The sequence below is a fragment of the Sturnus vulgaris genome, chromosome 8 (assembly GCF_052056855.1).
Source record: "Sturnus vulgaris isolate bStuVul1 chromosome 8, bStuVul1.hap1, whole genome shotgun sequence".
Lineage (NCBI taxonomy): Eukaryota > Metazoa > Chordata > Aves > Passeriformes > Sturnidae > Sturnus > Sturnus vulgaris.
The window spans coordinates 34,244,729-34,271,325 of NC_142250.1; the positions used below are offsets into that span (position 1 = coordinate 34,244,729).

The window sequence follows — 26,597 nt, forward strand, 5'->3', positions numbered from 1 at the left end:
GAAATCTCACAGAATATATACTAATTCTACAGGCTCTTCCTTGTCTCTAAAAATTGCCTCCTCTGAAAAACAATGAAATGTAAAATTTTGTAGACTGTAGGTAAAATAAGGTATCTTACTTTTTTGTTTCTATAACTCATGAATACCAGGCTTCATGCTCACTTTTTTTCCCCTACCATAGTTTTATTCACAATAAAACTGTTATCTTCTAGTTTTGTGCTAACAGTTAAATTAGTGTTTAAGTCCTAGGATGAAGAGTTTAGACTATACTAAACAAAAACTTACTAAACTTCATCAGATGAAAGCAACCTTTACATCAAATGGGATTTATATGTAAAAAATGCTTCTGTTTGAATAGATAGGTTTTTAAGGATTTCTCCAAAGTCATTGAATATCTGGGGCTGGAAGGGACCAAAGAGGGACATCTCCCACTATCCCAGGTTGCTCCAAGCCGTGTCCAACCTGGCCTTGGACATTTCCAGGGATCCAGGGCAGCCACAGCTTCTCTGGGCACCCTGTGCCAGGGTCTCCCCACTCTCACAGGGAACAATTCCCTCCCAAAATCCATCTAACCCTGCCCTCTGCCACCATGAAGCCATTCCTCCTTGTCCTGTCTCTACACAATGTGTCATCACATTGACCTTTTGTGTTTTATGGATAATATATCTTGTCTTGCCTAGTAAACAATCTGGGAATTATATCTTATGGTTCAGGACACACGCTCTGCTCCTTGCAGAATGTTTATTGGGATTACGTTCAAGCAACTTAAATTTAGCAACCACAGCATGTAAATGCATTCCAACCCTTACAGCACTCTTGGCTTTTTTTGAAAGGCTACATATAAAACAGCAACTGAAACTGATACGAAATTTTCCTGGCAAGTTTTACAAGAACACGGAAATCAATTTGCCTCCTTTGTCGAATTGATTAATTAATGTGAAGATTCCCTAAGGGAATGTGCAAGCTTTCCATCAGCAAGTATGAAAAATAGACTGTAATATGTTAAAAAACTAAACGAAAGCATGTTCTCAGTCAATGTTGATTATGTTGGCCTCTTGCAAAGTGGCAAGCGAAGTCATACTTGTTTTTACACTTACACCCACAAATGTTACACTGGAAAGGATTTTCAAATCCATGGCATCCCATGTGGATGGTGTAAAGGATATTGTCTGCAAAGTACATGTCACAGTGTGGGCAGTGGTGCAGGAGCTGAGGGTCCTGCACTGGCAGGGTCGGAGCTGGAGTGCTCGGCTGGCTGTTGCTGATACTGGGGGTACTGGTGTGGGCACTGCGGTCACTGCTGGGCCCTGCCACGGGACTGTAGTTCCTTTGATTGTGTGTGGGCCGGGAATCAGGGCTGGTTGGAGAGGAGCTCTGAGGAATATTTGCTGACACAGCTGAAACTACTGCAGGTGCAGCAGGCTGCTGTATCATGAAAGGCTTTTCGTCTTGACAAGAAACGACGTCAGGAGAGGCTGGATTTTGGTTTTCAGGTGGCAAGCTGGACAACTGCCCTGCTAACGTGGAGAGCTGGTTTAAAGGATTATCCACCATGAGGTCCTGTGGATCTCTTGGCAAGCCACCGCTCTGAGTCGTTTTTGTCATGCTCTCATACGCCTCAGTCTGGATATTGGGGATTTCATGCGTGAAATCATTAAGGTAGTCTGGTTTCTGCACCACCATGGAAGGCGGACTCAAATTAATTAATGCTCTTCTGCTGTACCCCAAATTGCTGGTCTTCTTCTGCAGAACCCCCCACATCTTCTTGCTGCTCAGGGAAGTCCTCGTGCCCTTGATGGGCACCATCTTGTGCTTGCGCCGGCGGTGGTGGGACAGGTTGCTGCGGTCGCTGCAGCGGAAGGAGCACAGCTCACACTTGTAGGGCTTCTCCCCGGTGTGGGACCGCATGTGAGCCTCCAGGTGACGCTCGTAGGCCGAGGCAAAGGGACACAGGTGGCACCTGTGTGGCTTCTCCCCTGGAAAATCACAACAGATTAGCCCACAGCACCTCAGAGCGCCTGGAAAAGGCTTTGTGTGGAGCACAGAGAGGCTCGCTGTGAGCTGCTCGTCAGAACAGTCACTGCCAGCCTCGAGCCCAGCTGGGGATCCTGGGAGAGTGGGGGACACTGGGACAGCTCTGCCTCACCCTAGGGATCATCAGCACATGGAAAAACCCTGACTGGAATTAGCATAACAACACACAACCTGCCTGGGAATTGCAGCAGAAATTCAAGGACTGAATGCAGTGATGGTGTGGCGCCCTTAACTGGATCCAGCCTCTCCCTCACAGGAATGTCCCTACCACCAAAATGTTACTGTTCTTCATGGTAACTCTGTTAAAACACTGAGGGAGAGGATCCTTCTGGGACCTTCCAAACATCCCTACTCCTAAACATCCTGAAACTACCACCTAAATAACCCACACACACAGGCAGCCACTCAAGAACTGAGGTTTGAAAAAACATCCTGTGGCTAAAGAGTTTTAACAGAAAACAAAAGCCAGGTATTCCCTGGAGAGCTGTGTGCTCTTCCAGATGTAAGATGGGATGATGATCAGGGAGACCATCATCTCCTTTGCACATGCAGAATTTTACTCTTCTAATAAATGAAATTTATAGATACTCACATTAATTAAAAAAAGTACTCAGAAAACTTTGTAACATAGTAACAGGCCAGCACATTTGTAACACAGCACTTTACGACTTCTGATTTTCCCTAGATAGACTGATCTAGGAACTACAGATCTAGGTCTGCAATGTCAGAAGTGCCTAAAGGATCTGGTATGTGTTCAGGTGCTGAAATAAAAGAGCATCTTACTCTTCATATCTAGAGTGCTCGCTCAATTTCTAAATCCTTGTCATCTGACTGATGAGCTTTCCACAGTTTGGAATCAGTCTGGGATACCAAATAGATTTCTTTTATTCCTCCTACATCACTGGCTCTCCAAGAGGAAAGAAATCAATTTTTGTGCTACCTCTAAGTACCCCTTTGCACCAAGTAAAACCATGATTTCTCCATGATTTCTCTCTGTACTCACATATATACACACAAGGATGGATGAAGATCTGGAGACTTGGTAAAATGGTATGAGAAGATTGACAAACTCCCTGCATTCACACAGAATTTATCAATCTGATTTCATTCTGAACTGGTTACACAGAGATAAAAGTTTTGCATCACATGTAGCACAACACAGCTTGTGAACTACTCATTATCTGCTGTCAGACTCAGCATGAAGCCAATCCTGCAGTAGGCTGCACTTAATAATAATAATAATGGTTGTATGATCATGCCTGGGTCACAATTCCCTTGGCAGATGTCCAGGATGCTGTACCTGTTTATTTACACTGCTCTGAGGCGATGAGTCAGCTGTGCCATTGCCCTATTTTAATGCTGACTCATCTGAGCCTTCACAGAACAAGCAATCCATCTCCTGGCCCTCTGCCAGCCTTCCAAGCAAAAGGACACTCAGGCTTTGGATCTTTTTCTCTTGAGTGAAAAAACAAACCAAACTAAACCAGGAAAACCAAACTAAAATAACTCTTTTCTTGTTCTGGAAGACAAGCGAAGAATTTACCAGGTCTTCAGAATCTGAACCTCAGAACTCTCTGATTTCTGGTTGGTTGCCATTTCTCACCCCATTATGTCCTGTTGAAACAAGATGACACTGCAGGGCCAATGCAAAGAGCCCTATCTGCACCAAAATCCACCCAGGGAGCAGCTGTGTGGAAGGAATGGGTCCCAGCAAAGTGAGAACCTGACTAACTGTACCTGAAGAGAGCTATAATTACATCCCAGTTCCAACAGGTGAGTCCCAAAAACGCCACCTGCCCAAGACCACTAAAAAGAAACACTTGGAAATTTTGGGACAGTCCATACCAGACTGGAAGGCTGTAAAAACTTTCATTCTTTGCAGGACACAGGTTTTTTTTTTTTCTTCTCTGTTTAACACCCTGAAGTCTTCTGGAATGGTGTGATTGACAGACTTCACAGGCACCTATTTTTTTGTTTTCTCTCATTTGGCATGAAGTTGGAGCTTTCAGAACAGTTTAGAATATTGTCACCTTTATGAGAGTTTTGCTTTTCATGTTTATACATCCGACAGTGACAAATGCTCCTTAATAAGCCACAGTTGATAATTTTTCTGTTCATTACTGAAATCAGTCACTTACGTGATGGTATGTCCTCACATTTGAATATTCTACCAAAAACTTTATTCTTGTTACTATGCTTTGTACTTCTACATCTAGAATGTTGTGCAGAATAGGAATATTTTCATGGCTGAACAACAGAGGAAGAAAAGGCCCTATAAATCTCTGTGTAGGAACATGTACATTTGTCACTTTTCTCATCAGCACAGAAAAGCTAAAAGCTATTTTCAGGGCCCTTCAATTTACATTGAAGCTTTCATGCTAAACTTTACTCCCATATAGTTACTCATAATAATAAATGTCAGTAGGAATTTGCACAGTTTAAACAGGTACATGGCACACCTTTACAAAAATAAGATTGTAAAACCCCATCAATACCCAGTTATTGTTCAGAACTATCACACTGCTTGAATTTGCCAACTCCTGACATGCAGATCCCAGTGTTGAGTAAACACCCCAAGGCCTCCCAGCCAGGCAGAGCAGAACATCCCCCACCTGTGTGAATCCTGATGTGCTCTATGAGCCGTGCTGTTCCTTTGCTGGCGTAGTTGCAGTATCGACACTTTAACTTTCCATCAAAAGTCCTTTCAAACCCATCCACCAACATTCCTGAGTTTTCATCCAGGGAAACTTCAACAGAAGGATGATCCAGGCCATTCTGATCACCTTCTGTCCCAGCTGTGAACAATGCAACAGAGATTTTAATGAACAATCTGCAGGACATCATGTCACACTGTGAGCAAATGCTAAATAGCTTTTGCTTCTCTCTGCCCTTGTTCTTTAAACATAGAGAATTATAAAAACAGGCTCTGATTGAAACAAAGGTACATACACATCCTTTGTGACATAGAAATGACTATCAGAAATGCTTCTATACAGCTGCAGCATTACCTGGACTGTGAACACTGAAGCCACTCTCAAAAAAATCAAATTTAGTGTAGTGGAATCAGCTCACCTCCCTGGAGAGTCTCTACTTCCTTGTCACCAGTAACTGATCCAGAAATCATATTCACATGGTGAGTCTGCTGGGTCAGATATTCCTGAAAATCTTTCACAAAATCCAACGGCTCTGCCTTCTTTTCCCCCATATTGACTCTTTCATTTACAACCTCTCGTGCCTAGAAGAGAAAATGTTTTCAGAAAACAAGTGTCATTGAATTTGGCTGCATTCAGAAAAACAAGATCAGGTTTTGGCATAGATTTTTTAAAGTGAAGAATTACTTTTATCACACAGCGTGAGTCAAAGAACAAATTGACTACCATAAGAATATTGTTTTTTGGATTTTTAACTTTTAACTCATTAAAGATCACCAAATACAATTTATGGAAAAACCACTTTCAGCAACAGGTAAATGACATAATAATAAAATAATAAGTAAAATTTAAAACAACAAAACAAAACCAACCTGTCTTTTAATAAAATGGATCATACCTGAATTTTAGTTCCCTGTTAAGTAGCAAACATGCTCCAAAATGTACCCCAACACATCAGATAAAAAACACAGAGCACAGCTTTTCCACTTTCCCTAGAAGGAATAAAGAGGAAATGTGAGTCCATTACTCTTCCCAACCCCCCATGAGTTACAAAAAAGAAACTTGAAAAATACTTGTGTTTGCCAGACAGGGCTCTAATACTCTGCTGCTCTACATTTTATTAAAACAATCACACTTCCAGTAAAATTTTTTCAAAGACTGCATTCTCTGCTTCCTGGATGTCACCTGAAAGACATTTCTGACTCACTGACTGTTTTCCAATAAATATCTGGCTCCAAAAAACCCCAGATTTGGGTCAGTCAATTGTAGGAACTGCAATGCTGGGAAACAACTGAATGTTGGTGATTAGCAAAGCTGGAAAGAAGCCTTAGACAAAGCACAGTTTCACAGTTCTCTCAAAATTTGACTTTCCTATCCCGAGTAAAAGTCTTAATCCAGTCCATTACTTTGCACTGAAATTATTAAAATATGCCCCAGAAATCAGTGGTCAGGCTTGTGCTGGGGAGCATAAATAAAAAATCTCTATAAAGTCTCAATTCACAATGAATTTGGGGAGACAGAGCTTGGAATACATTTGGAAGGAGAAGAACAAGTCTGTCACGTTATTCCTGCAGATTATAATCAGAAATAATTTACAATAATTTACATTTCAATAAGAATATTCTTTATTTTCAATAGGTACTTAGGTGACCAATAGAAACTCAAGTTCTGAGTTCCAGACCACATTTAAATATCTTCTCCTGTGTATCCAAAGCTACTGACAGATGTTTGTTCATTTTTGGCATCCACAGGAAGATGTTCTTTCACACCTTACCTGAGTGTGCTCAATTCCCAGCATTAATTACCACCATTAAGTTAAGTATCTATCTACCTACCCTCTTCCAGGTGTCGCCAGCCTCCTGTAGGCTTAAGTTAATTTGTGTTCCATTTGTTGGTGTCTCCTGCAACAGAACAAAGACATCAGGATATGAATTAAAATATTAAAGATATCTCTAATATTGAAGATATGAAAATAAAAACAGGACAAGGTAACACAGAGTCCTGACCAGGCCAACTTTCCATGAATTATAATAAAAAATAACAATTTAAAATTAAGCCAATTGAAACAACATCAAAGGTTTGTGTTACCAGAGAATAATCTGTGTGTAGCTTTGGGTAAGGTGCTAAAACTTATTTCACAGAGTTATGGAATAGTTTGGATTGGAAGGGACCTTAAATCCCATCCAGTGCCACTCCTGCCATGGCAGGGACACCTCCCACTGTCCCAGGCTGCTCCAACCCCAATGTCCAACCTGGCCTTGGGCACTGCCAGGGATCCAGGGGATCCACAGCAAATCTGGGCACCCTGTGCCAGGTCTGCCCACCCTCACAATGAACAATTCTTTCCTAATATCCCATCTGGTTCTGCTCTCTGTCACTTTAAAGCCATTTCCCCTTGTCCTGCCACTCCAGGCTCTTGTAAATAGTCTCTCTCCATCTTTCTTTTGTGTCCTTTCATGAACTGAATGGCCACAATTAGGTCATCTCAAAGCCTTTTCTACTCCAGGCTGAACAATCCGAATTCTCTCAGCCTTACGTGATTGCACTGATTGCTTTTAAAAAGCTTTTAATTTTGAAAGAAAATTACATAAAACTTCATAAACAGGTTAGGGATAAACTGCATGAAACTTCCTTTCTCTATCTCATTGATTTATCATAAAAACACTCATCCTTTTCTTTACAGCAGTGTAGGGAAGTCATCACAATTTAAACATGACCTGAAGCTCCCATTTGTGTGCTCAAACACTTCCGTGATATTTTTTAGAGCTACACAGCCAGCAGATCGCCTTCTCAGGGGAGAATGACGCACATCTGATCCCTGCTGTGTCACTCCTGCAAACCAGAAAATGCAATTCTAATTATCAGAAACTGAGCAGCCCAGCTCGAGTTTCACACACCAGGGATGGGCTGATCACATCGGGTGTTACCCGAGCTCTGCTGACACAACCACACCTCCTCCAGCTTCACACAACCAGGAGCAGAGCACTGGTTACTCATTTTCTATCCAGGCACAACTGCTGCACTGAGCAGTGGTCACAGCACTGAGGTGAGCTAAGTTTGCTGTCAAAGAACGTGCCAGGATGAAATATTCTGCCTAAATAATGCTGCTAAAGAAAGCAGTTGATAGTTTCACACACACAGTCAGAACTAATCCTGCAGTAATTATAAGTGAATAAAATATCTATGAGGACAGGTATATAATAAGAGAATAAAATTACTGTGAGCATATGTATGCATCCCACCTTCTTCTAAGGAATCCAGGGGGAAAAAAGGGGGGTGTTCTCTGTTCCATCTTTTCCACAGCAAAAAAATGAAAGCAGGAGGGATTCCAAACTTCATCCAAGCCCTTCCCGGTCCTCCTGCAGGAGTTTTGACCGTGGGAAGGAGGAGTGAAGCAGAGCATCGATACCAGCCGTGACCTGTCATAAACCCCGAACATCTCTGGTCCATCCCGCGCCTCCTCCTCCGCCCCAGCGAGAGTGAGAAGAGACACGGCCACGGGAAACCTCCCAGAAACCCGCGTGTCCCGTTCTGGGCTCCTCGGGACAAGAGGGACGGAGCTTCTGGAGAGGATGCAGTGAAGGGCAGCAAAGATGCTGAAGGGACTGGTGCACCTACCTGCCCAGGAAAGGCTGAAGGAGCTGAGGCTGCTCAGCCCGGAGAGGGGCCCCAGCTGAGAGGGGCCCTCAGCCCTGGGTGTCCCTGTGTTTCCCTAGGTGTTTCTGTCTGTCTCTGTTTGTCCCTGTGTCCCACGTTCTGCTCCGGGGCCCAGCAATGGCACCAGAGCAGCGGGCAGGGACTGATGCACAGCAAGTTCCATCTGAACTTCGTTATTGTGAGGGTGACAGCGCTGGAATAGACTGCCCAGAGAGGGTGTGGGGTCTCCCTCACTGGAGATATCCCAGAACCTGTGCCATGTCTTCTGGGATGGCCCTGCCTGAGCGGGGAGGTGGGAGCGGATTGATTCCTTCCAACCTCACCCGCTCTGTGATTACAGTGATCCTGCGATTTCACTAGTTCTGTGATATCTCTGATTCTGTAATTTCTGTGATTCCTCTCATTTCTGTGTTCCCCGGTTTCACATCAGGGGAGCAGCCTCGGGGCTGCGCCGCTGACCCGGCCCCGCTGCCGGCGGGGCAGCGCGGCCCTCCCCAAGCTCTGCCCCCCGCCCCCGCCGTCCGGCTCCGTCACGGCACAGGGAGGCCCCGGAAGGGGAAGGAGGGAGGGAAAGGGAGAGGGAGAGAGATGGAACGGCAGAAAAGAAGAGGGAAAGGGAGAACAGGCTTCACTCACCGCCGCCGCCCCGCGCCGCTCCCACCTCCCGCCGCCGCCATGTTTGTTGTGCCTCCCCCCGGCCCAGCCCGGCCCGGCCCGGCGCGGCCCCGCCCACTGCAGTCTCGCGAGACCCGCACGCGCCGGCGGGAGCGGAGGGGGGTGTTGGCTCTGACGTCACGGGGGCGGTGGCTCTGACGTCACGGGGGCGGTGGCTCTGACGTCACGGGGCAGGCGCCAACATGGCGGCGGCGGCGGGAGCTTGGCTGAGGGGCTGTGCGAAGGTGACGCCTCAGGGCGGGACAAGGGAAAGGGGACAAGGGAAAGCTACAACGGAAAGCTACAACCGCGTCCTGCTGGGCTGTTGCAGCTCCCGAGCCTGCTGGTGTTGAGTGGGGGTCTCTGGCCGCGGGGCCGGGAGCTGTCGGGTGCAGGGGATACAGGGACAGCTCTGCGAGGCTTGGGGGGCGGTGAGAGAAAGTCCTTTTTTCCTTCTGCCCCGTGGATTTGGGTGTGGGGGTGTGAGGGGACGGTGTTGGGTAACTTCGTGCTGAGGAAAGTTCTTATAAGTCTTGAAATGGTTGTGAGGTTGTGCCCAGCACCGTCCAGCAGCGGAGGCGCTTTGAGGTCTCCTTTGGTTGGATTTTAGGGAAAGGTTCATCCCCAGAGGGTGCTGGCACTGCCCAGGCTCCCAAGGAAATGGGCACAGCCCCAGAGCTCCAGGAGTTTGGACAGCACTGCCAGGGATGCCCAGGTGGGGTTGTTGGGGTTCTGTGCAGGAACAGGAGCTGCACTGGATGATCCCTGTGGGTCTCTTTCAATTCAGAATATTCTTTGTTTTTCTAAACCCACTTGTGGCACTGGAGGTGTGATCGAGACCTGCAGAGACTCCGTGTTTTTGCCACGCATGCCTTGGCTGTGCACAGTGAGATGTGCTTGCCTGGGATCTTCTCATGCAGCTCATGAGTGTGTTGTGGTTCTGGAAATAAATTGAAATAAAGCAAACCAACCCCAGAAATGAATGCAAGCTTCTCTGCTGGGAAATATCAATTGTGTGGAAACCAGCTGGGATGGATACAGGAGTGGAAGTCACCAAGCAAGCAAAGTGAGCTGAGGAAAACATTGCTTTGGGTTTTTTTCTCTTTATATCTTAATGCTGCTGCCAGGTCCAGCATTAAAATCTTGTTTTAGATTGTAAAACAAACAGAAGGAAACCAGGAGAACTGATCTTTTAAAGAGCTGAGGTGGAGGTAAGAATTGAGATAAATAGAAAAATCAATGTTATCAGCAAAAGCATGTGTTTAGTAGGGCAAGCAGCCTGAATCCTGGAGCAGCATAAATCACTACCTACAGAAGAAGAGCAGGAAAAAAAGGCAGGGAAGCAGCAACCAAGGATTTAAGTAATGCACATGCTCTTTAAATAACTGCCTGAAATTAGTGATGCTACATGGCCTCTAAGAAAAGAAAGGTACACAATAATGTAGTGACTTGATTATTTAGTTAGTTTTTAAATCCAAATGTTGAACTAAAACATTTCCACACTGGGCTGTTATTCCTTTGGTACAGCTGTGTGTTGCTGCTCTTTGTGTGGCTGTTACCAGCATTAATCCTGTCCCTTGGATGCATCCCACTGGTTCTAAAACTTTTTCAGGTGACCTTTTTAGTAATATTCCTTTGCTCCTGCAGCACCATTTCATTCCTGTCTCAAACAAGTACTTACCAAAGCATGGTTGATAAATGTCTGAACCTTTGTTTCTCCCCCTGCTGTGGTAGGACACTTTTCCCTGCCACTCTCAGGAAGGAGGGAAAGCCTGGGGTGGTTTCAGGAGAGGTAATCCCAGATTGCTGTGAGGGTGGGGAGGCCCTGGCACAGCTTGCCCAGAGAATCAATCTCTGGCCACCCCATCCCTGGAAGTGTCCAAGACCAGCTTGGGCATGGCTTGGAACAACCTGGGACAGTGGAAGGTGTGTCTGCCCATGGCAGAGATTTAATGTCCCATCCAGCCCAAACTACTCCATGGTTTTATGCTTTATATTCCCAGTGATTCACCTTATGTATGCTGCCATGGAGGAAAACACTCTTTTCTTTGTGCTTGGAAATGAAGTAGTGGAAGGAGCAGGAAGTGTGTGTGGTTTGTAGCCCTGTCAGTGCTCAGGAAGCAGCACGGTGTTAAATAGAAATGTGCATGTGTGTACTCAGGTTTTTCCTTCTCAGACCTTGCCAAGGACAAGCTTGTACAGGTGGGGGTTGGCACACCTGGGTGTCAGGTGACCCCAGCATAGCTGCATGTTCTGCAAATAATCCATTCCTGGCTGACTGCTTCCAGAACATGGTTGCCTGGGGTTTAATCTCTATTAAAACAATGTTTTCTTTATTTTTGTGAACACCCACAATGATTCCAGTAACATAATTTGAAAGTGTTGCAGCTATTGCTGACCATCCAAATATATTCATAATTTATCCCTGCTCACCAGTAGTTGTTTTATGTCCAAAACATGAGGGTTTGAATGTGAATAAACACTGAATGTTCACAGCAATATTTATTTTCTCTATACCACTTCTGACTGTTTATTGTTGTTGGGTTTTATTTTATGCACAGCTGTTTGCACCAAAATCAGAGTTTCCTTATCACAGTAGACTTTTGCTTCTTGTCTCCAAAAAAGTTCATCAATGTGTTTTACATCAGTTCTTCAGCCAGAGAGATGACAAGTGTTGAAAGCCAACATGAAAGAGGGGGAATTATTAAAAGGATCAAAGGAATTTTTACTTCCTGACCCCAAAGTTTCTGCTGTATTTTGAGGAATGCTGCTAGCACAATGTGCATTGTGGAATTGCCCTGTGTTCTGTGAGTTAAACAGGCGCCTGCTTAGGGCACAGCCAGTCTGTTCCTCACTCTGGGGTTAAGAATGAGTGCAGCCAAAAATGTGTGTTGGCAGACGTGTGTTTTCATATACAGCTGTGTCTCTCCTGGGGATTTCTGTCTGCAGTTGTTTGTGTCTCCACACTTTAGATTGACATAGCAAAAGTGACAGAAACCTGCAGCAAAGATCAGATCTGTGGACATCAGCCCCAGACTGGGTAGCTGTGAGAGCAGAGCATTTGGAGACACAAACTGTGCTGCTTTGCAGGAATACATTTTAGTTACTGCTGGCCCATTACTTCTTGAGCCAGATCCTTTATGCCAACTTCCTTTAAAATTCTAAGAAATTATTCTGTGTTTGGAAAGTATGTTGGCCTTCATACCAAACTTACCTTTCTAAAGCCTAAAACTTTCTAATTAAGTCTTTGAACACAAAAGGTTTTAGGTCTCTGAGGGACAAAGCTGGCACATTATCTATGTCCTGACAATCACCGTGTGTAGCTTCCTCCAAAAGCTACTGCTCTGTTCATTTTTGTGACTTTTGCCACATATTAATACTATTCCCCACAGTAAATGTTCATTTTTGTGACTTTTGCCACAAAATAGTACTATTCCCCACAGTAAATGCTTAGCCTCTGCTCTTTTGGTTGGATAACTGATGCCTCTTGAAATCATTGTTGTATATTGTGGACAAATGGGGAGCATAAGCATAAATCATTTTGGTTTAGTTCCTTCCCATGCTTTTAAAATAAATCAACCAAATAAGACATATTAATTATTAGTTACACTCTCCACATACTAACTGTGGGATTTTGACTGTATAGAAATTACCTGGACAGAAGCATTCAAATGCCAGGGCTTTGTCTACAAAATGTGTGCTCTTTCTGAAAATCATTAAGTGGTGGATAAGAATTCAGTGTGAATACAGAAATCCACAGTGCAGTTAAAAGTTAGGCCTTTTCACAGCTAAATACCAATAATCCATGAGTGGCTGTCTAATTGCTTTAGAAACAAGAGTTGCTGTTCCCTAGAAAAGCAGGGAGAAAGCTAAAGGCAGTCATTAAAGTTGGCAGGCCTGTAAAAGTCATTGTACGTTTGCTTTATATTTACTCATCATATTTGTTAATGAAAGTATTCTATTGAAATATATACTTACTACTCTGAATATTGCAGAAGACTTGCAAAATCATCTATAAAAATAAATACTATCAGCAGGGTTTATTTGCTGTAAACACTAAAATTGACTGAAAAAATGTTTGTGCATACTTTGTAAAATAACTTTGTGTTAGTAAATTTCTAGAAAGAAAAATGTGTCATATTAAAAGAAAAGTAATTAAAGGATATTTTCTTTTAGGGCACAGGGGAGGGGGAGGTTGTATTTTCTCAAAAGCTTTCAAACAGAACATTAGATGTAAGTTATATTTCCTAATCATTCACCGAATAAAAGCACTGGGTAAAGTTATATATTGGTGTCTGCATACAAATCTAACTGTTTGCATGTTCTGTATTTGTTGCCAACAGCTGAGAAGACACATGCCAGCACACTTGGCTCCTTGGAGGGTTTGTCCCCGTGTTTTTAGATCCTCCAAATCAGAACTCAAGCCAAATCTAGCCAGTGATGGACTTGTCTGTGCTCCACTTCAAATGTTCACTGAAGAGGAGGCCATGCTGAAAGACATGGGTAGCTATTATCTCTGTAGTTAATGTTCAGAAATGTTTTAAGTAGAAGGAATATTTTAGCTTAAAATTTTGCTTTCATTATTTATTTCTAGTCAAATGTTGAGATTTTTTTGGGGGTGCTTTATGCCATGTGTTGCTTGGGCTACTTGCTTTTCTGGGAGAGGCAGAACACGTGCATAACCTGTCAGAAGCACCACATTCCTGTTATATTGGTCCCCAAGGAGACTGTTGGAATATTTACACGTTTTCTTTCTTCTCTTCATTACAGTGACCAAATTTGCCCAGGAACGAGTCGCACCCTTCGTGCAAAAAATGGACGAGAATGCGAAAATGGAAGATTCCATTGTCCAGGGATTGTTTGAACAAGGGGTCTGCACACTTTTACCTAATCTTTTATTTGGAAAGTAACATCATTTTATGAATCTCTAACTATGCCTCGGTCAGATTTTAAGATGAAAGAATTGAAGGGTATAATTCAAATGAGCTAATGAATCATTAAAAATTTTGGAGTTGTCAATCACATGACAACTTTCTTTATAGCATTATCAGTCTCCATCTTTTATTGTAATTTTTTTTCCATCTCCTCCATACCACATACTTCACCTTATCTTTTAGTTCCTTGTCTTCCCTCCTTCACTTTTTTTTAGCAGGAAAAGCATAATTGGATGCTGGAAAGGCCATGACTCCAAGTGTTGATGGAGAAGAAAATCAGGAGTCCTCTGGGCCTTACTGGGCAGCCATGAGGACTGACATTGCCAAAATCCTGGTGTTCATTCCTGGATTCAATTTTTCCAGCTATCAGGACCAACAAATTTATATATTTGCACCTTTTCCATTTCAGCTGATGAGTATTGAGCTTGGGGAGGAGTATGGAGGAACTGGAGCTTCATTTTTTTCAATCATATTGGCAGTGGAAGAATTGGCCAAAGTTGATCCAGCTGTGTCTCTTGTGTGTGAACTCCAAAACACTCTAACAAATAAATTGTTTACCACCTATGGAACAGAAGAACAAAAGAGAACTTACCTGCCCAGGGTGTCTAAAGATACAGTGAGTCAAAGTCTTACTTTACTTAACTATTAAAATTATATTATTGGTAAGTAGTGTTAGTAGGATTTTTTTTTCAGTGACTAATGTGTGTCTGCAGCTCTGGAAAATATGTGTGAACTTTGAAACACCGGTTAGAGCTGAGAGCTGTGATGATATAGATACATCCTGTCATCAGTAGCTGAGAGGTAAAAGTGGAAAGGCACTTATTAGTTTCATTAAAATTTAATTTACTGTGGAAAAGAACTGTAAAGCAGTTGACTTTGAGAGATGTGTAATTACACAGTGTTTCTATTCTTAATCTCCATAGCTGAAACTCAGTTACTTTAATGCAATAGGTTAAAATGTTTGAATTTAAGAGACTGGCTGGCTTGTAAGTATTTTTCTTGTAGGATTTATTTATATCTGTGAAAATTAAATTGGCTTTTACCTTTCCCTTTCCAGTTGGGGAGTTTCTGTCTTTCGGAGGCTGGGTCTGGCAGTGATGCTTTTTCCTTGAAGACTCGAGCTGAAAAGAAAGGAGATTACTACATTATCAATGGTTCAAAAATGTGGATAAGCTTAGCAGAAGATGCTGGAGTTTTCTTTGTCATGGCAAATACTGACCCATCCTTAGTAAGTTGTTACAGAATTCTTGCATTTCAGTGACAGCTGCTGGTATATGAAACTGTGGATTTTATATTAATAATCTGATGTTCAAGGTTAATACTCTGTGCATCTTTCCCTAGCTGATTGCAAACCTTTAAAAATATTTCCCAACAAAATTTGAGAACTTGGTGAGCAATTTAATAAATTCCTCCAACCAGGGAAAATAAAAATGTCAGAATCATGGTTGCTTAGATGAAGAGCCCAACCCTGATGGTGTTCTGAATAACAGGACTCACAGTCTTATGCTTTTCCAACCTTTTTGACTTAGTTGGCAAGTTCCCGTTGTTAAAAGGGAAAATGGAAAGCTAAAAAGTATTCTGTAGTAAAGTATGTACAATAAAAATTACATAGCTGAGTATGCAAGTATCAGGTTTGTCCCCAGTCTGGATGTAGGTAGTAGATTTTGAGGGATATTAGTATGAAAAACAGTTGTTGATTATCTTGAATTCCCCCCAGGGATACAGAGGAATTACATGCTTCATAGTGGATCGTAACACAGAGGGGCTTCACGTGGGGAAAAAGGAGGACAAGCTGGGAATCAGAGCATGTTCCACCTGCCCAGTCACATTTGACAACGTGAAGGTATTGTAAGTTCAGCTGTTGAGGCATAATTTGTGTCCAACTGGACCCCGACCACACATAAGGAAAGAATATTAACTAAATTCCCTGTTTTTTTCCCTTAGACACGCTGATTGTTGGGCATATTATAGCATTTTCCTCCCACAGAAGTCTAGAGAGAGGTTGAATTTCTTAAATTCTGATGTAGTTTTTCTTAGTCATCAATTTATAGCCATGTGAATCTGGGAATGCTCTAATCAGGTATCCAAGGAATCAAATTGTGCTTTATGTTTTATGCCTTCACTTATGAGGGACAATTGATGAAACTTGTGAACCCTTTTAGTAGTTGCAAAGCAGAATAGAACAGGAATAATTGGGTGGTTTTATTTTTTAGGTTCCTGAGAGCAGTATCCTGGGACAAGTTGGACAAGGCTATAAGTATGCCATTGGAATGCTCAATACTGGCAGGATAGGGATTGCTGCACAGGTGGGTGATTTAATTTATTACTGAGCACAGCCAGGATATCATTTGAGTTTGGACTGAAATTTGTGGAATCTTTAAAGCCGTTTAGAAAATACTTCATTAAAAGCTCAGTTGCCACTAGATGTCACTGTTCCCGTAGCAAAGTTACAGCAAAGATGGGAACAGCTGCCAATAGGAAAATTCTCCTGTGGTGGCATAAGAAATAGACTTAAAAAACATTAAATTCCAATTAGCTTGTGTTTGGTCGTTAACTTACTGCCACTGAATTATGTCCACATTCTTGTCTTGCACTATGAAAATTCATTTTGCAAAGAGAACTAACTGGAAAACACTGAAATGTATAATATTATTCCAGCTCCCAGCTGGGATTGTATGGGACTGGCAAATGTAACCTAGTGCTAACTGATGTTTTCCCAACAACTTATTTTTAAAAGTTAATTTTTTTAAAAAATAAATGTGATTTTCTCTAGCAGAACTGCTCCAGTTCATTGTTGTGTTTGAAATTTGTGCTGTATGGCATCTTAGGGGAAAATATGTACTGACCTTGGAGTTATTTCAAAATGTTGTATTTTGCTGTAAAGTCAACTTGGACTTCAGAGTGCTGCTGATCTCAGTGGAAATCAGCTTCAGCCCCAGAATAAAATTAATTGTGATAAGTTTTTATATTTTAATTTACTTTTGAAAGTAATCTTTTCTTTGTTTATACTTTGTTGTGCAGTATTTCTGTACTACCAATCTCCTTTATCTTTCCCTGGTTTGCAGACAGACCAGAAGAAATCATCTTTATGAAACTGAGATTTTTCCACATGGCAATACACTATGTTGATAATTGGGCTGGCTTTTCCATAATTTCTAAAGATTACCTGTGATTAAACTTTGTCTGATATGGCATTTAAAAAGGGCTGTGGGCCCCATTGTTCCCAGAGATATAAATAATATAAAGGCTCTGGCAGTAAAATACATGGCCTGGATTTTACTCTTAATTACTCTAAGTTACACCTTAATTAAAAGTTAAGGTCAGGTAGTTGTTATATCTTAGTTACTGCTTTCTTGGCACCTTCAAATTAAGAGAAATGGACTTGACAAGAACAGCAGCTCTAAAGCCCTGTGGTATTGAGTTTATTTTTGCAGTAGTAGTAGGTTTAAAAGATAATGAAGATCTTATAAAATGTAATTGTGGCTTTGAAAACAGTTTCAGATGGTTTTAGTGCAAGGCAGCAGCAATATTATTAGAGGTGCTGAAGATGATGTACTTGGTTCTTATAATTTATATAAGGAGATGACAAATCTGATAATGGGGCTAATTAGCAGCAGACTGCAATATTTTCTTTTATTGTTTTCCTATGTACCATTTTTTTTCTGTTGTACATCATTAAAGGCAGTTTTTCTAAGCTGCCTGATGTGACACTTTACTGCTTCTGCCTTTGTGGAAAGACAAAATTGATCTAAATTCTTCTACAATTGTTCTGCAGAGCTGGAAGATAGTGCAAGAAATGTTCTCTCTCCTTCCACTCCACTAAGTTTCTAACTTCTGAAACAAATTGCTGATCCTGGCAGTCTGGTGTCCTCTAGAAAATGAGAAATTATTTTGCTTATGAAAATAGTTTTGATTAATCATTCAGATTATTTTCCTTTAATAGGGTAATGTAAATCTATAGATCTTCAGTTTATAGTCATTTTCTTATGCAATTATGAATTTTCCAAAAAAACACCTAATATTTTTGCAATTACAGTTGGCCCATAAGTTTTGTTCAAAAAATGAGTGGTAGTGTTTTCACAAATACTTGCCTGTGGTAAGAAATGGGCATGTAATAGATTTGTTCCTTAAACTTTTTTTTATTATAACTCACCTTAGTTTTTCTGATAATTGTAAAATTCTGGCTCCTAGGATTCTCTGTAGAAGTTTTAGCAATATCTAGGTAGGAAGAAAACAACTTTTCCACTGGATATCAACCTGCCTGGCCAGAAGATGACCAATTATTATAATTTCCATTGGGTGCATTCAATTAATCAATTTTTTCTGACCATATCCTTATTTTTTCTTACAGATGTTAGGACTGGCCCAGGGGTGTTTTGACCGTACAGTTCCCTACACAAAGGAGAGAGTCCAGTTTGGGAAAAGCATCTTTGATTTCCAGGTACTTCTTGATGGACACATGGGTTGTTTCCTCCAAGAAAGAATAGTGATCACAATAAACAGTAAAACAGTAAAATTAGTATTCTGATTTGCATAATTCATGTTCCACTTCACGTCTTGTCTCTCCTCCTCCTCAATATTTGAGAAGAACTTTTCAAAAAAAATTCTGGATGAATGTTCATCTGCCACCTAAAATTCATCAGTTCAGCCTTTGCAAGTGCCACACAAATAATTTAAAAATTAAAAATATTATTCACATGTTCCTTTTGCTTGATAAGTTATTGACATTCTTTGAAAACAATGCACATAGAACTCCCTTCTGATTTTAATATCACACTATACTGAATGTGCTCCAGTTTTTATACCCTTTCATGAGGTGTAGGGGAAGGGCTTTTTCTGGAGACACTAGAAATGATAAAAAGATGAGGAAAACTGATTGAATTATTAGATTTCCTGTGTTGTACAAAGACATTTAGTTTTCATTATAATATCTATTTCTTACAGCGAAAAAGACCCTTTGTTGCAAAAATGATGTATAGTTTAATAAGGAAGATACATAATTGTAATTACTATAGTAATTTTCTTGTTAAAAGAAACCTACATCTCAGCTGAAGAGAAGGAACATTAGCACTACTCATAATTTATGCAAATTTTAGGAAGCACTCATAGATACCTAGGAAATGATTGGAACTGCGTCTTTTGAATGGGAAATGGAATTTATAATTGCCAAATCATTTTGGTATTTTGACCTGCCTATATATTTCTGCAAATCTGAGGGAACGGTGTTAATGTTCTAATAAGATGAAAGATTTCATTGTGTTTTAGACTACTAAATGTTCATTTTCAATGATCATAATATTTGGGTGTTCTTAAGTAAACCCATTCTCCTGTAATACCATTCAGATGTGAGCTCCATCACCTCTTTCCTTCCCCTTGAATCCATTCCTCAGTCGTGTCCTCTGGACTTTTAAGCTGCTTCTAAATCTTCTCTTGTTCCTCTGGGACAAGGAAAGAAGTTGTCACCTTGCTAGTTCTCCACTTTTTTCAAGAAATACTTGTTTGTAAGTCTTCCTTGGCTATACTCACTAGGGAACCAGACCTGTTTTGGTCTCAATGAGCAGCTGCAGGATGAAAATGCAGCTCTGACTTCCTCATGCCTTTGTAATCTGGAAGAGGATGTTAAGATTGGGATAAAATTTTCCTTTATATTCCTGGGTTTAAATAGGTAATCCTCTGTCCAGCCAGTCAGGCAAAAAGAACCCCAGTGCTTCTGAATCCAAGAACAGGAAAGGGGAAAATAGAATTGCAGTTCTGAAAGCACTTCAGTGGCCCAAGAGTTTTCCCACCCTCTATCTATAAACACAGAAGGAACATGGAACTAGTTCCCACCTGGATTTGATGTTTTTATTTTAGAGTGCAGCTACATTCCATGATGAACAGAATGGTTGTTGCTGGGAGCTGCAGCAGGGCTGTGGCTCCGTGTGAGTGCTGTGGTGCTGTTGCAGGGGATGCAGCACCAGATTGCCCAGGTGGCCACGCAGCTGGAGGCAGCCAGGCTGCTGACCTACAACGCGGCGCGGCTGGCGGAGGCGGGCAGGCCGGCCATCAAGGAGGCCAGCATGGCCAAGTTCTTCACTGCTGAGGTACCTGCAGCTCCCTCACTCCATCCAGGCCTTCATCCCACTGCTGCTAAACTTCATTCCACTCCTTCTGTTACCCAGTGTGTAACTGCTGTTTCATCTTTGCTGTGAGATCTCTGGATGTGCTTTTATCTCGGATGCCACGTCCCTGGAGGTGTCCAAGGCCAAGTCAAATGGGGCTTGGAGCAGCCTGGGCTAGTGGAAGGTGTCCCTGCCCATGGCAGGGTGGTTGGAATGACATGAGTTTTAAGATCCCTTCCAACCCAAGCTATTCTGTGTTTCTCAGTCCATGCACAGAATCTGAAGTAAGTCACCAAAGAATAAGCTGCTCATGCCCCTAAATAAAATTTTTAAAACCAGCCAACAACACTAAAAGAGGAAAGTGAATTAATACTTTCACTTATCTAGAAAGATTTAATTTTCTCAGAAATCTTATTGTGGCATGAGAAATGACACTGTAAAGGGTTCATTTGTAACCATTTCAGCTCTGCTGGTCACATCTGTGACTCTTAAAATGACTCAAAACTGGATGACTTCTCTCTCTTTGCAATTGCTGTCTTGCATACCACTGCTGGTCTTTAGCACTGAGCAGCATAGAAACTATTGCTGTAACAATTAGTGAACTCCTGATGTCCTCTGATTTATGTCATTTTTATCCTAAAATGTCTTGCTGGGGATGAATACCAAAATACCCATCCTTCTTCCCTCCTGTTCCCTGCTTTGGTATTAATTAGGTACAAAGTATAAGTTTTACTACCACTGTGGTGAAGTTGAATCCTGTAACTCTGAAATTCTCTTCATAGGTTGCAACACTGACAACCAGTAAATGCATTGAGTGGATGGGAGGTGTTGGATTCACCAGGAATTACCCAATAGAAAAGTACTACAGGGACTGCAAGATAGGTGAGTGACACTTTCTTACCAAGTATCTCTTGTGGCTTTAGTGCTGTTAAAAGTCTGAGGAAGAAGGGATGGCTTTTTTCCTCAGGATATTTTTTCCTTGAGACTGTATCAACACTAATTCAAAGGCTCAGATTTAAAACTTTTATGTATAAATGTATGTACATGCAAGGCTAGTTAAAACATTTCATTAGATACCAACAAAATACAGACACAAACACTGTGTCCTATTCTATAAGAAAATCTCTGTAAAAAAAAAAATTGAAAATACCTTCATTGGCTTTAAGATCTGAATCCATGTAGAGTTTTCTTTTCAAGGCTTTCTTGCTTATCAGGATAATCCTTGGACACAAGAGTTTGATATTTTTAACAACGTTATCCTTTGACTTTTATTACAATAGCATCTGGAACTTCTTTCATTTTTGTTGGCTATTTAAGAATTGCTTTTCAGGAAAATGTCTTTACATTATGTGGTGCTAGCCAGAAAAGTGTTTTAATTGTTACAGATAATAAAATATTAACGTTTATAGTATTATATAAATAATTGTAATTCTGTGTTAGTATTTGCACAGTAAAGCTTCATTTCATAATTGTAAAGATTCTAACTGGACTTTTGGATGATATTTTGGTCTCTTCATAGATTCACTGTGAATTTAGAGTCTAGTAATTTGTTTTCTTCTGATTTCAGGTACCATATATGAAGGAACTTCAAATATCCAGCTGAGTACAATTGCAAAATTCCTAGCACAGGAGTACTGAAACCATAAGGACTTTCTTGATACTATAAGAAATTATTTCCCTGAACACTAATTGTGAATTACCCATTTATTTGTAATTACAGAAGGCATTGGCGACACTATAAATAAGAATACATCATCACAGTGAAATCATAGGGAAAACCATGAATTCCCCATTTCAGGAGAGTGAGTAATTCATGTGCAATCATGAATTCCACATTCAAATCCAAACTTCTTTCTGCCTGAGAGACTTCCAAGCACTGGATTTAGCTCCCTTAGGTCATGCCAGCAGTTCATCTCCACTTGGAGATTTCAAAGTGAAAACAAAGGAATCCAAATCCCTGGCATTTCTGTGAATCCACCTGGGAGAAGGGACTCTCCACATGCAGCAGAGCTGGTGTGTGGAGTGGAGCTGCAGTTGGGATGTGCTGCCTGCATTAGCATGGGGTGCAAAGAGAGGGAAGTGGTGGTTTCCTCTCTCCCAGGTGGAGTGATGTCCGTGGAGCTGCTGTAATTGGAGTCATTTTTACAGCAGCCCTCAGTGTGTTTTTAAGGATATCTTCGTAATTAAGCCCTTGCAGCCCCAATTTGTACTCCTGAAAGGTGGATAATATCCACCTCCCTTTCCAGCCTTCTCAGCTGTTAAGGGTTTTAATCTAAGAGCCTATTTATAGTTCTCCTTTCATAAAAGGTTGAGTTGAAATCTTTCTGAAATGGGGTTAAAAAAGCTCTAGTAGTTCTGCAAAAGGACAGATACAAGCTGGGTAATGGGAGTGCTGTGATACTACCTCACAGTGGCCTTTCCACATTCAATGCATTTTACAAACTTTAAAGGGAGGCACTGTTAATTTGCAGCCTAGAATTCCTTGCTCCTGGAATTTAGTGATTCTCTAGCACAGTTTTTCCCTCTTTTAAGAGAGAAAAGAGGGCAGGGGGTTGGGAAGTATTCGCTTTTTTTATTTGTCTCTGTTTACTCTAAAATTAGACATTTTATTTACAACAGAAACCTCTTCAGAGCTGGAGAGCTAATTAACTAATAATCAAGAGACAGGAAGCTTAATATATGAAAAATCATCCTAATTGCTGTAATTGGCAATCTGTTTCAAGTGTTTTGGGGAGGGAAGGATTGGTTTTCTGGTTTTGGCTGACTTAGAAGAATCTCATTTTTAAAGCTTGCCTTTCACTGATGATTCACTCTGAGTGGAGCTTAGAACGTTATAGGCTGAGACTCCCAGAGGATTTCCTAGTAAAACCAGGGCAAGTGACACTTAACAAGTGGGATTTGTAAAACAAGCAGTGCCTTAGACAAAGAAACAAGCAAGGATGAAAAGCACTATTAAAAAGTTCTCTGACTTCAAAGGGAAGTAACTGCTTTAGTGAATTAATCCCTCTATATACACGCTTTGCCTGTTAATGGGTGAAGAATTATTGTGGTGATTATCCTTATGCCAATAAAAAAGCCCCTCCCATATCAGTTTGATCAAGAGCTTAGAGATTTTCAAAAATACAAGAGTAGGAAGGTAGACTAGATGGTTTCTGAAGTTTTCTTCTAGCAATATTATTATTAATCATTATCATTATTAATACATTTCAGATTTGCTTGCAGGCTTTCTTTCAGTTCAGTTGAAACAGCTGGGGGAATTTAGATTAGAATTAAGACTATAGACACCACAACATTTTACTGCAGTTATTCTACTCAACACAGTCTATCTGTGAATCTAAAATAATCATAACCTCACTGCAAAATGCTTGAGTTAATGTTAATTACCGTGCTGAGTGCCAAGGTGAGGCAGCTCTTGGCTGCTGAGGTTTAATCTGCTTTGCTCATGTGAGTGTCCACAGAAAACAAGGTTTGGTTTTTGCTGTGATTTCCTGGTTTGAGACACTCTCAGCTTGGCATCTGCAGTTTTGTGTGAGAATGAGGACTGGCAATACTTAACTGATACAATACAGTGCCAGAAGCAAACCCTTTGTGGAGGGAAGTGCAGAGCTCTTTGAAGGACTGTTAAGGGCTGGATATCCAGGATTATGTAAAAAGAACTGTGTAGAACTGTGTCAGGCATCCATGTGAAAAAATAACCAGGAAAAAAAATGAGATGAATGTGATTCCTCACAGTCTGATATGGGATGCCTGAGTCTAGGAAACAACCTGAGCATCCTCAGCTATTCAACAGTAGCTGATGAGCTTTTTTTCTCAATAAAGCAAGGTCAAGCCTTTAACTAATGTTACAGCTGTAAATATTTCATGTCTTTGTTATGTATGTTGTATTTTGTACACAGTTTTGAAAGAAATAAATAATGTATTGTATTTGTATACAAAATTCTGTGGAGGAATATGTGCACAAATCAATTACAACCCCTGAGTAACTTTCCTTGTTTTAAGAGGACAGGTACATGTGTGGAGGGCATTGGCTACTCTGGTCACTGGTTCTGGGGAGAGTTAACTTAGAGAGTGACAGAATGGTTTGGGTTGGAAGGAGCTTAGATCCCACCCCTGCCATGCCAGGGCCACCTTCCACTATCCCAGCTTGCTCCAAGCCCTGTCCAGCCTGGTGTTATTTCCTCCCCTCAAGCCTGATTCCATTGCTGCTCTGAACTCGGGTATTTGGTTAGGAATGAGAAGTGCTGTGCTGTTGTCCAGGAGCTGTTCAGAGCTGCCTGTGCTCCCCAGCCCTTGTTCTGGTTTGGGATGGGCATCTTTGGGTGACAATAAATGGCAGTTCTGCATTTGGCACTGTGGGCACAGGCTGCAGAGTGGGTGGGCAATGCTGGGAGGCTTTCTGAGCTTTTAAGCTGCTTTATATACTCAATGTGCATTTTATTAGTGGCTTTCCCCTTTTTATACCCTTAGTCCATCCAGTTTGTTGTCCTGGAACAGCAGCTTCAGTATCAAATGTTGCATGTGAGCTTCACTGGTTAGAAGACCTGTATTGAGAATGTATTAAAAAGTGCCTGGATTTTGGTTTTGATTTGATACAATGCTAACCTTGTGTATCAGTTCATGGTTCTCTAATAATGTGTCATTTAAGATTGTTACCAGGTCTTGCAGGTTTTGTACCAGGAGAAAATGACTGTGTCTTGTCAGGTTTCTCTAGTTCTCTTCTGGTTGGTGATCAAGGCAGATTTCCACAGGTTTAATCACTGCTTGGAAAATTCTCAAATACAACATTTTATATCATCTTTTCTATGCTGTTGTTCTTTCTCTCATATTTTCTTTTCCCCGTGTAAAGATTGTGTTAGAAAAGGCTTACATGAACAGAGTTATTGTTCTTTGGGAGCCTTTTGCTATGTAAAGACCTTTATAATTAACATGTTATTGCATTTTCACTTGAAAATCTTTAGGTGAGAGGCACATTTCAAGTTCTTCTACCAGGCAAAGCTTGATTGGAAGCCCAGTCTGCTTTGAAAGCAGCTGTCTGACTTCCCTGAGCTGGTACTGGATACACAAAAGCTGAATAAATGCTTTTCCTCAGCCCCAGAATGTATTCAGGGTAACTAGAAATAACCAGTGTGTTCCCTAATAGCTTGTTAATGTTCAAAGGAACATGCAGTGTACACTATAACACTTTTTTCTGGTGAAATATTTAGAAATATAAATCAAAAATATGTGCAGTCTCACTAGACAGTAATAGCATTTTTATATATTTTGTCTTTCAAGATCATTTGGATTTACATCTTTCTGAAGCTATTCTCTCTCTCAATAACTGTAGAGCTGCTAACACTGCAGGACTTAGACAAACTAAAAAAATACTAATTTTTAGTGATTCTTTTTTAGTGAGGCTGAAGTTTGCTGCCTTCAGTCAGGAACATTCAGCCAAGTCTCAAGCAATGACCCAGCCCTCAGAACAGAATCATTTTCTGATCATCCTTCTTATCACATTAAGTTTGCCACAAGTGTCTTGGATGTTTTTGGGCTGAATTGTTTTCAAGGACACCCTGTAAAATTCTTCTGTTCCCTAATTTGCATCTTAAATATGCAAATTAAATGCAATTTTTTCAGTATAAGCAGAGCAGGTTTAATTTAAAACTGTGTTGCTGAGGTTTTCTGCTTTTGTTTAGATCACAACCAAAGATGTGATAATTACATGTGTTACATTAACTTCTCTGGACTCTTTTTTGGTTCTCTGTAGAAGAAATTTGCTAAACTGAGGCAAAAATAATCCAGGAATAGTTAAAAAAATAAAAGTTAATGCTTCTGGAAGCATAGTTAAATAGTGAAAAGCTCCAAAGAGCTTGTTTGGTCAATGGAGCTGCTGAAGATAGAGTTGGTCCTCTCAGTTTCTGTCCTACCAAGCTTTAGAAGGAAAATAATTTTCTGGGTTTAATTGCAGCAGTGCCTACATTTGATAAGGCAGGTTATTTGGACTGTTGCTTGAATAATAAAAGCTGGATTCATCAGAATATTTGTCATTAAATAAATTTGAGTGCCATGAAGGATTCACAGTTTCCAAGGACCAAGGAAGGTGCAGCAACAGATCTTCCATTTAATGCTGGAAGAATTTTAGCTCTACTGTACTTTGACTTCAGTGATCCAATTTGCAGAGATAAACAATTCTCTGGCAGTAATGCAGCTTGCCATTATTTAATAATTATTCAAAATGTGCCTTGTTACCTTCGTGTAAGAATCTGGGCTGCAGGGGAGTGCTGGTTGTGCTCTGATTCTTCAGGGCTGACACAGCACTGGGTTCAAGCACCCGATGGTCTGGTGTCTCAGACTGTTCTAATTTAATAGCAAACCTTCTCTATCCTGCTGCTTCTATTTAGAAGTGTCCAAAAATCTTTTTTTCTTTTCTTTTTTTTTTCCAACTGTAAAAGCCTTCTGGCACTAAATTACATCTATTCCTTGACTGAAACATATCTGCTCTATGCTAACCTCATTATCCAGGAATGATTTCTAGAAGAGGAAGTGAAGAATAATTAAATCATTCCTAACTGAAGGAAATGCTTCGC

General features: G+C 41.0%; 2 protein-coding genes across 3 annotated transcripts; one reads left to right on the plus strand and one right to left on the minus strand.

Annotated features, from left to right (window-relative positions):
* Window positions 1-724: 724 nt before the first annotated feature.
* Window positions 725-9,085, minus strand: IKZF5 (IKAROS family zinc finger 5). Of its 2 annotated transcripts, none has more exons than XM_014879621.2 (6): window positions 8,979-9,085; window positions 6,521-6,586; window positions 5,584-5,677; window positions 5,107-5,269; window positions 4,647-4,829; window positions 725-1,976 (listed from the first exon to the last, which is right to left on the minus strand). In XM_014879621.2, exons 4-6 carry the CDS (start codon window positions 5,237-5,239, stop codon window positions 1,033-1,035), a joined length of 1,260 nt encoding a protein of 419 aa, XP_014735107.1. In that variant the 5' UTR covers window positions 5,240-5,269; window positions 5,584-5,677; window positions 6,521-6,586; window positions 8,979-9,085; the 3' UTR covers window positions 725-1,032. The 2 variants fall into 2 exon arrangements, with proteins under 2 accessions (XP_014735107.1, XP_088025547.1); XM_088169421.1 differs by lacking the exon at window positions 8,979-9,085 and adding an exon at window positions 7,403-7,550.
* Window positions 9,086-9,114: 29 nt separating this feature from the next.
* ACADSB (acyl-CoA dehydrogenase short/branched chain) lies at window positions 9,115-24,827 on the plus strand. Its single transcript, XM_014879620.2, has 11 exons — window positions 9,115-9,241; window positions 13,340-13,499; window positions 13,767-13,867; window positions 14,340-14,546; window positions 14,988-15,158; window positions 15,648-15,773; window positions 16,144-16,236; window positions 18,282-18,371; window positions 19,876-20,013; window positions 20,814-20,913; window positions 21,599-24,827. The coding sequence occupies exons 1-11, from the start codon at window positions 9,200-9,202 to the stop codon at window positions 21,667-21,669; spliced, it is 1,299 nt and encodes a 432-aa protein (XP_014735106.2). The 5' UTR covers window positions 9,115-9,199; the 3' UTR covers window positions 21,670-24,827.
* Window positions 24,828-26,597: the final 1,770 nt, after the last annotated feature.

What these genes read in the sequence shown, in the direction of transcription:
- IKZF5 (XM_014879621.2), bottom strand. Translation starts at nt 5,239, where the DNA reads ATGGGGGAAAAGAAGGCAGAGCCGTTGGATTTTGTGAAAGATTTTCAG. An exon ending in AGTAGAGACTCTCCAGGGAG is followed by an intron (nt 4,830 to 5,106) that starts GTGAGCTGATTC and finishes CATTGTTCACAG; the next exon opens with CTGGGACAGAAGGTGATCAG. An exon ending in GCACATCAGGATTCACACAG is followed by an intron (nt 1,977 to 4,646) that starts GTGGGGGATGTT and finishes GTGATTTTCCAG; the next exon opens with GGGAGAAGCCACACAGGTGC.
- ACADSB (XM_014879620.2), top strand. Translation starts at nt 9,200, where the DNA reads ATGGCGGCGGCGGCGGGAGCTTGGCTGAGGGGCTGTGCGAAG. An exon ending in GGATAGGGATTGCTGCACAG is followed by an intron (nt 16,237 to 18,281) that starts GTGGGTGATTTA and finishes TTTTTCTTACAG; the next exon opens with ATGTTAGGACTGGCCCAGGG. An exon ending in CCAAGTTCTTCACTGCTGAG is followed by an intron (nt 20,014 to 20,813) that starts GTACCTGCAGCT and finishes TTCTCTTCATAG; the next exon opens with GTTGCAACACTGACAACCAG.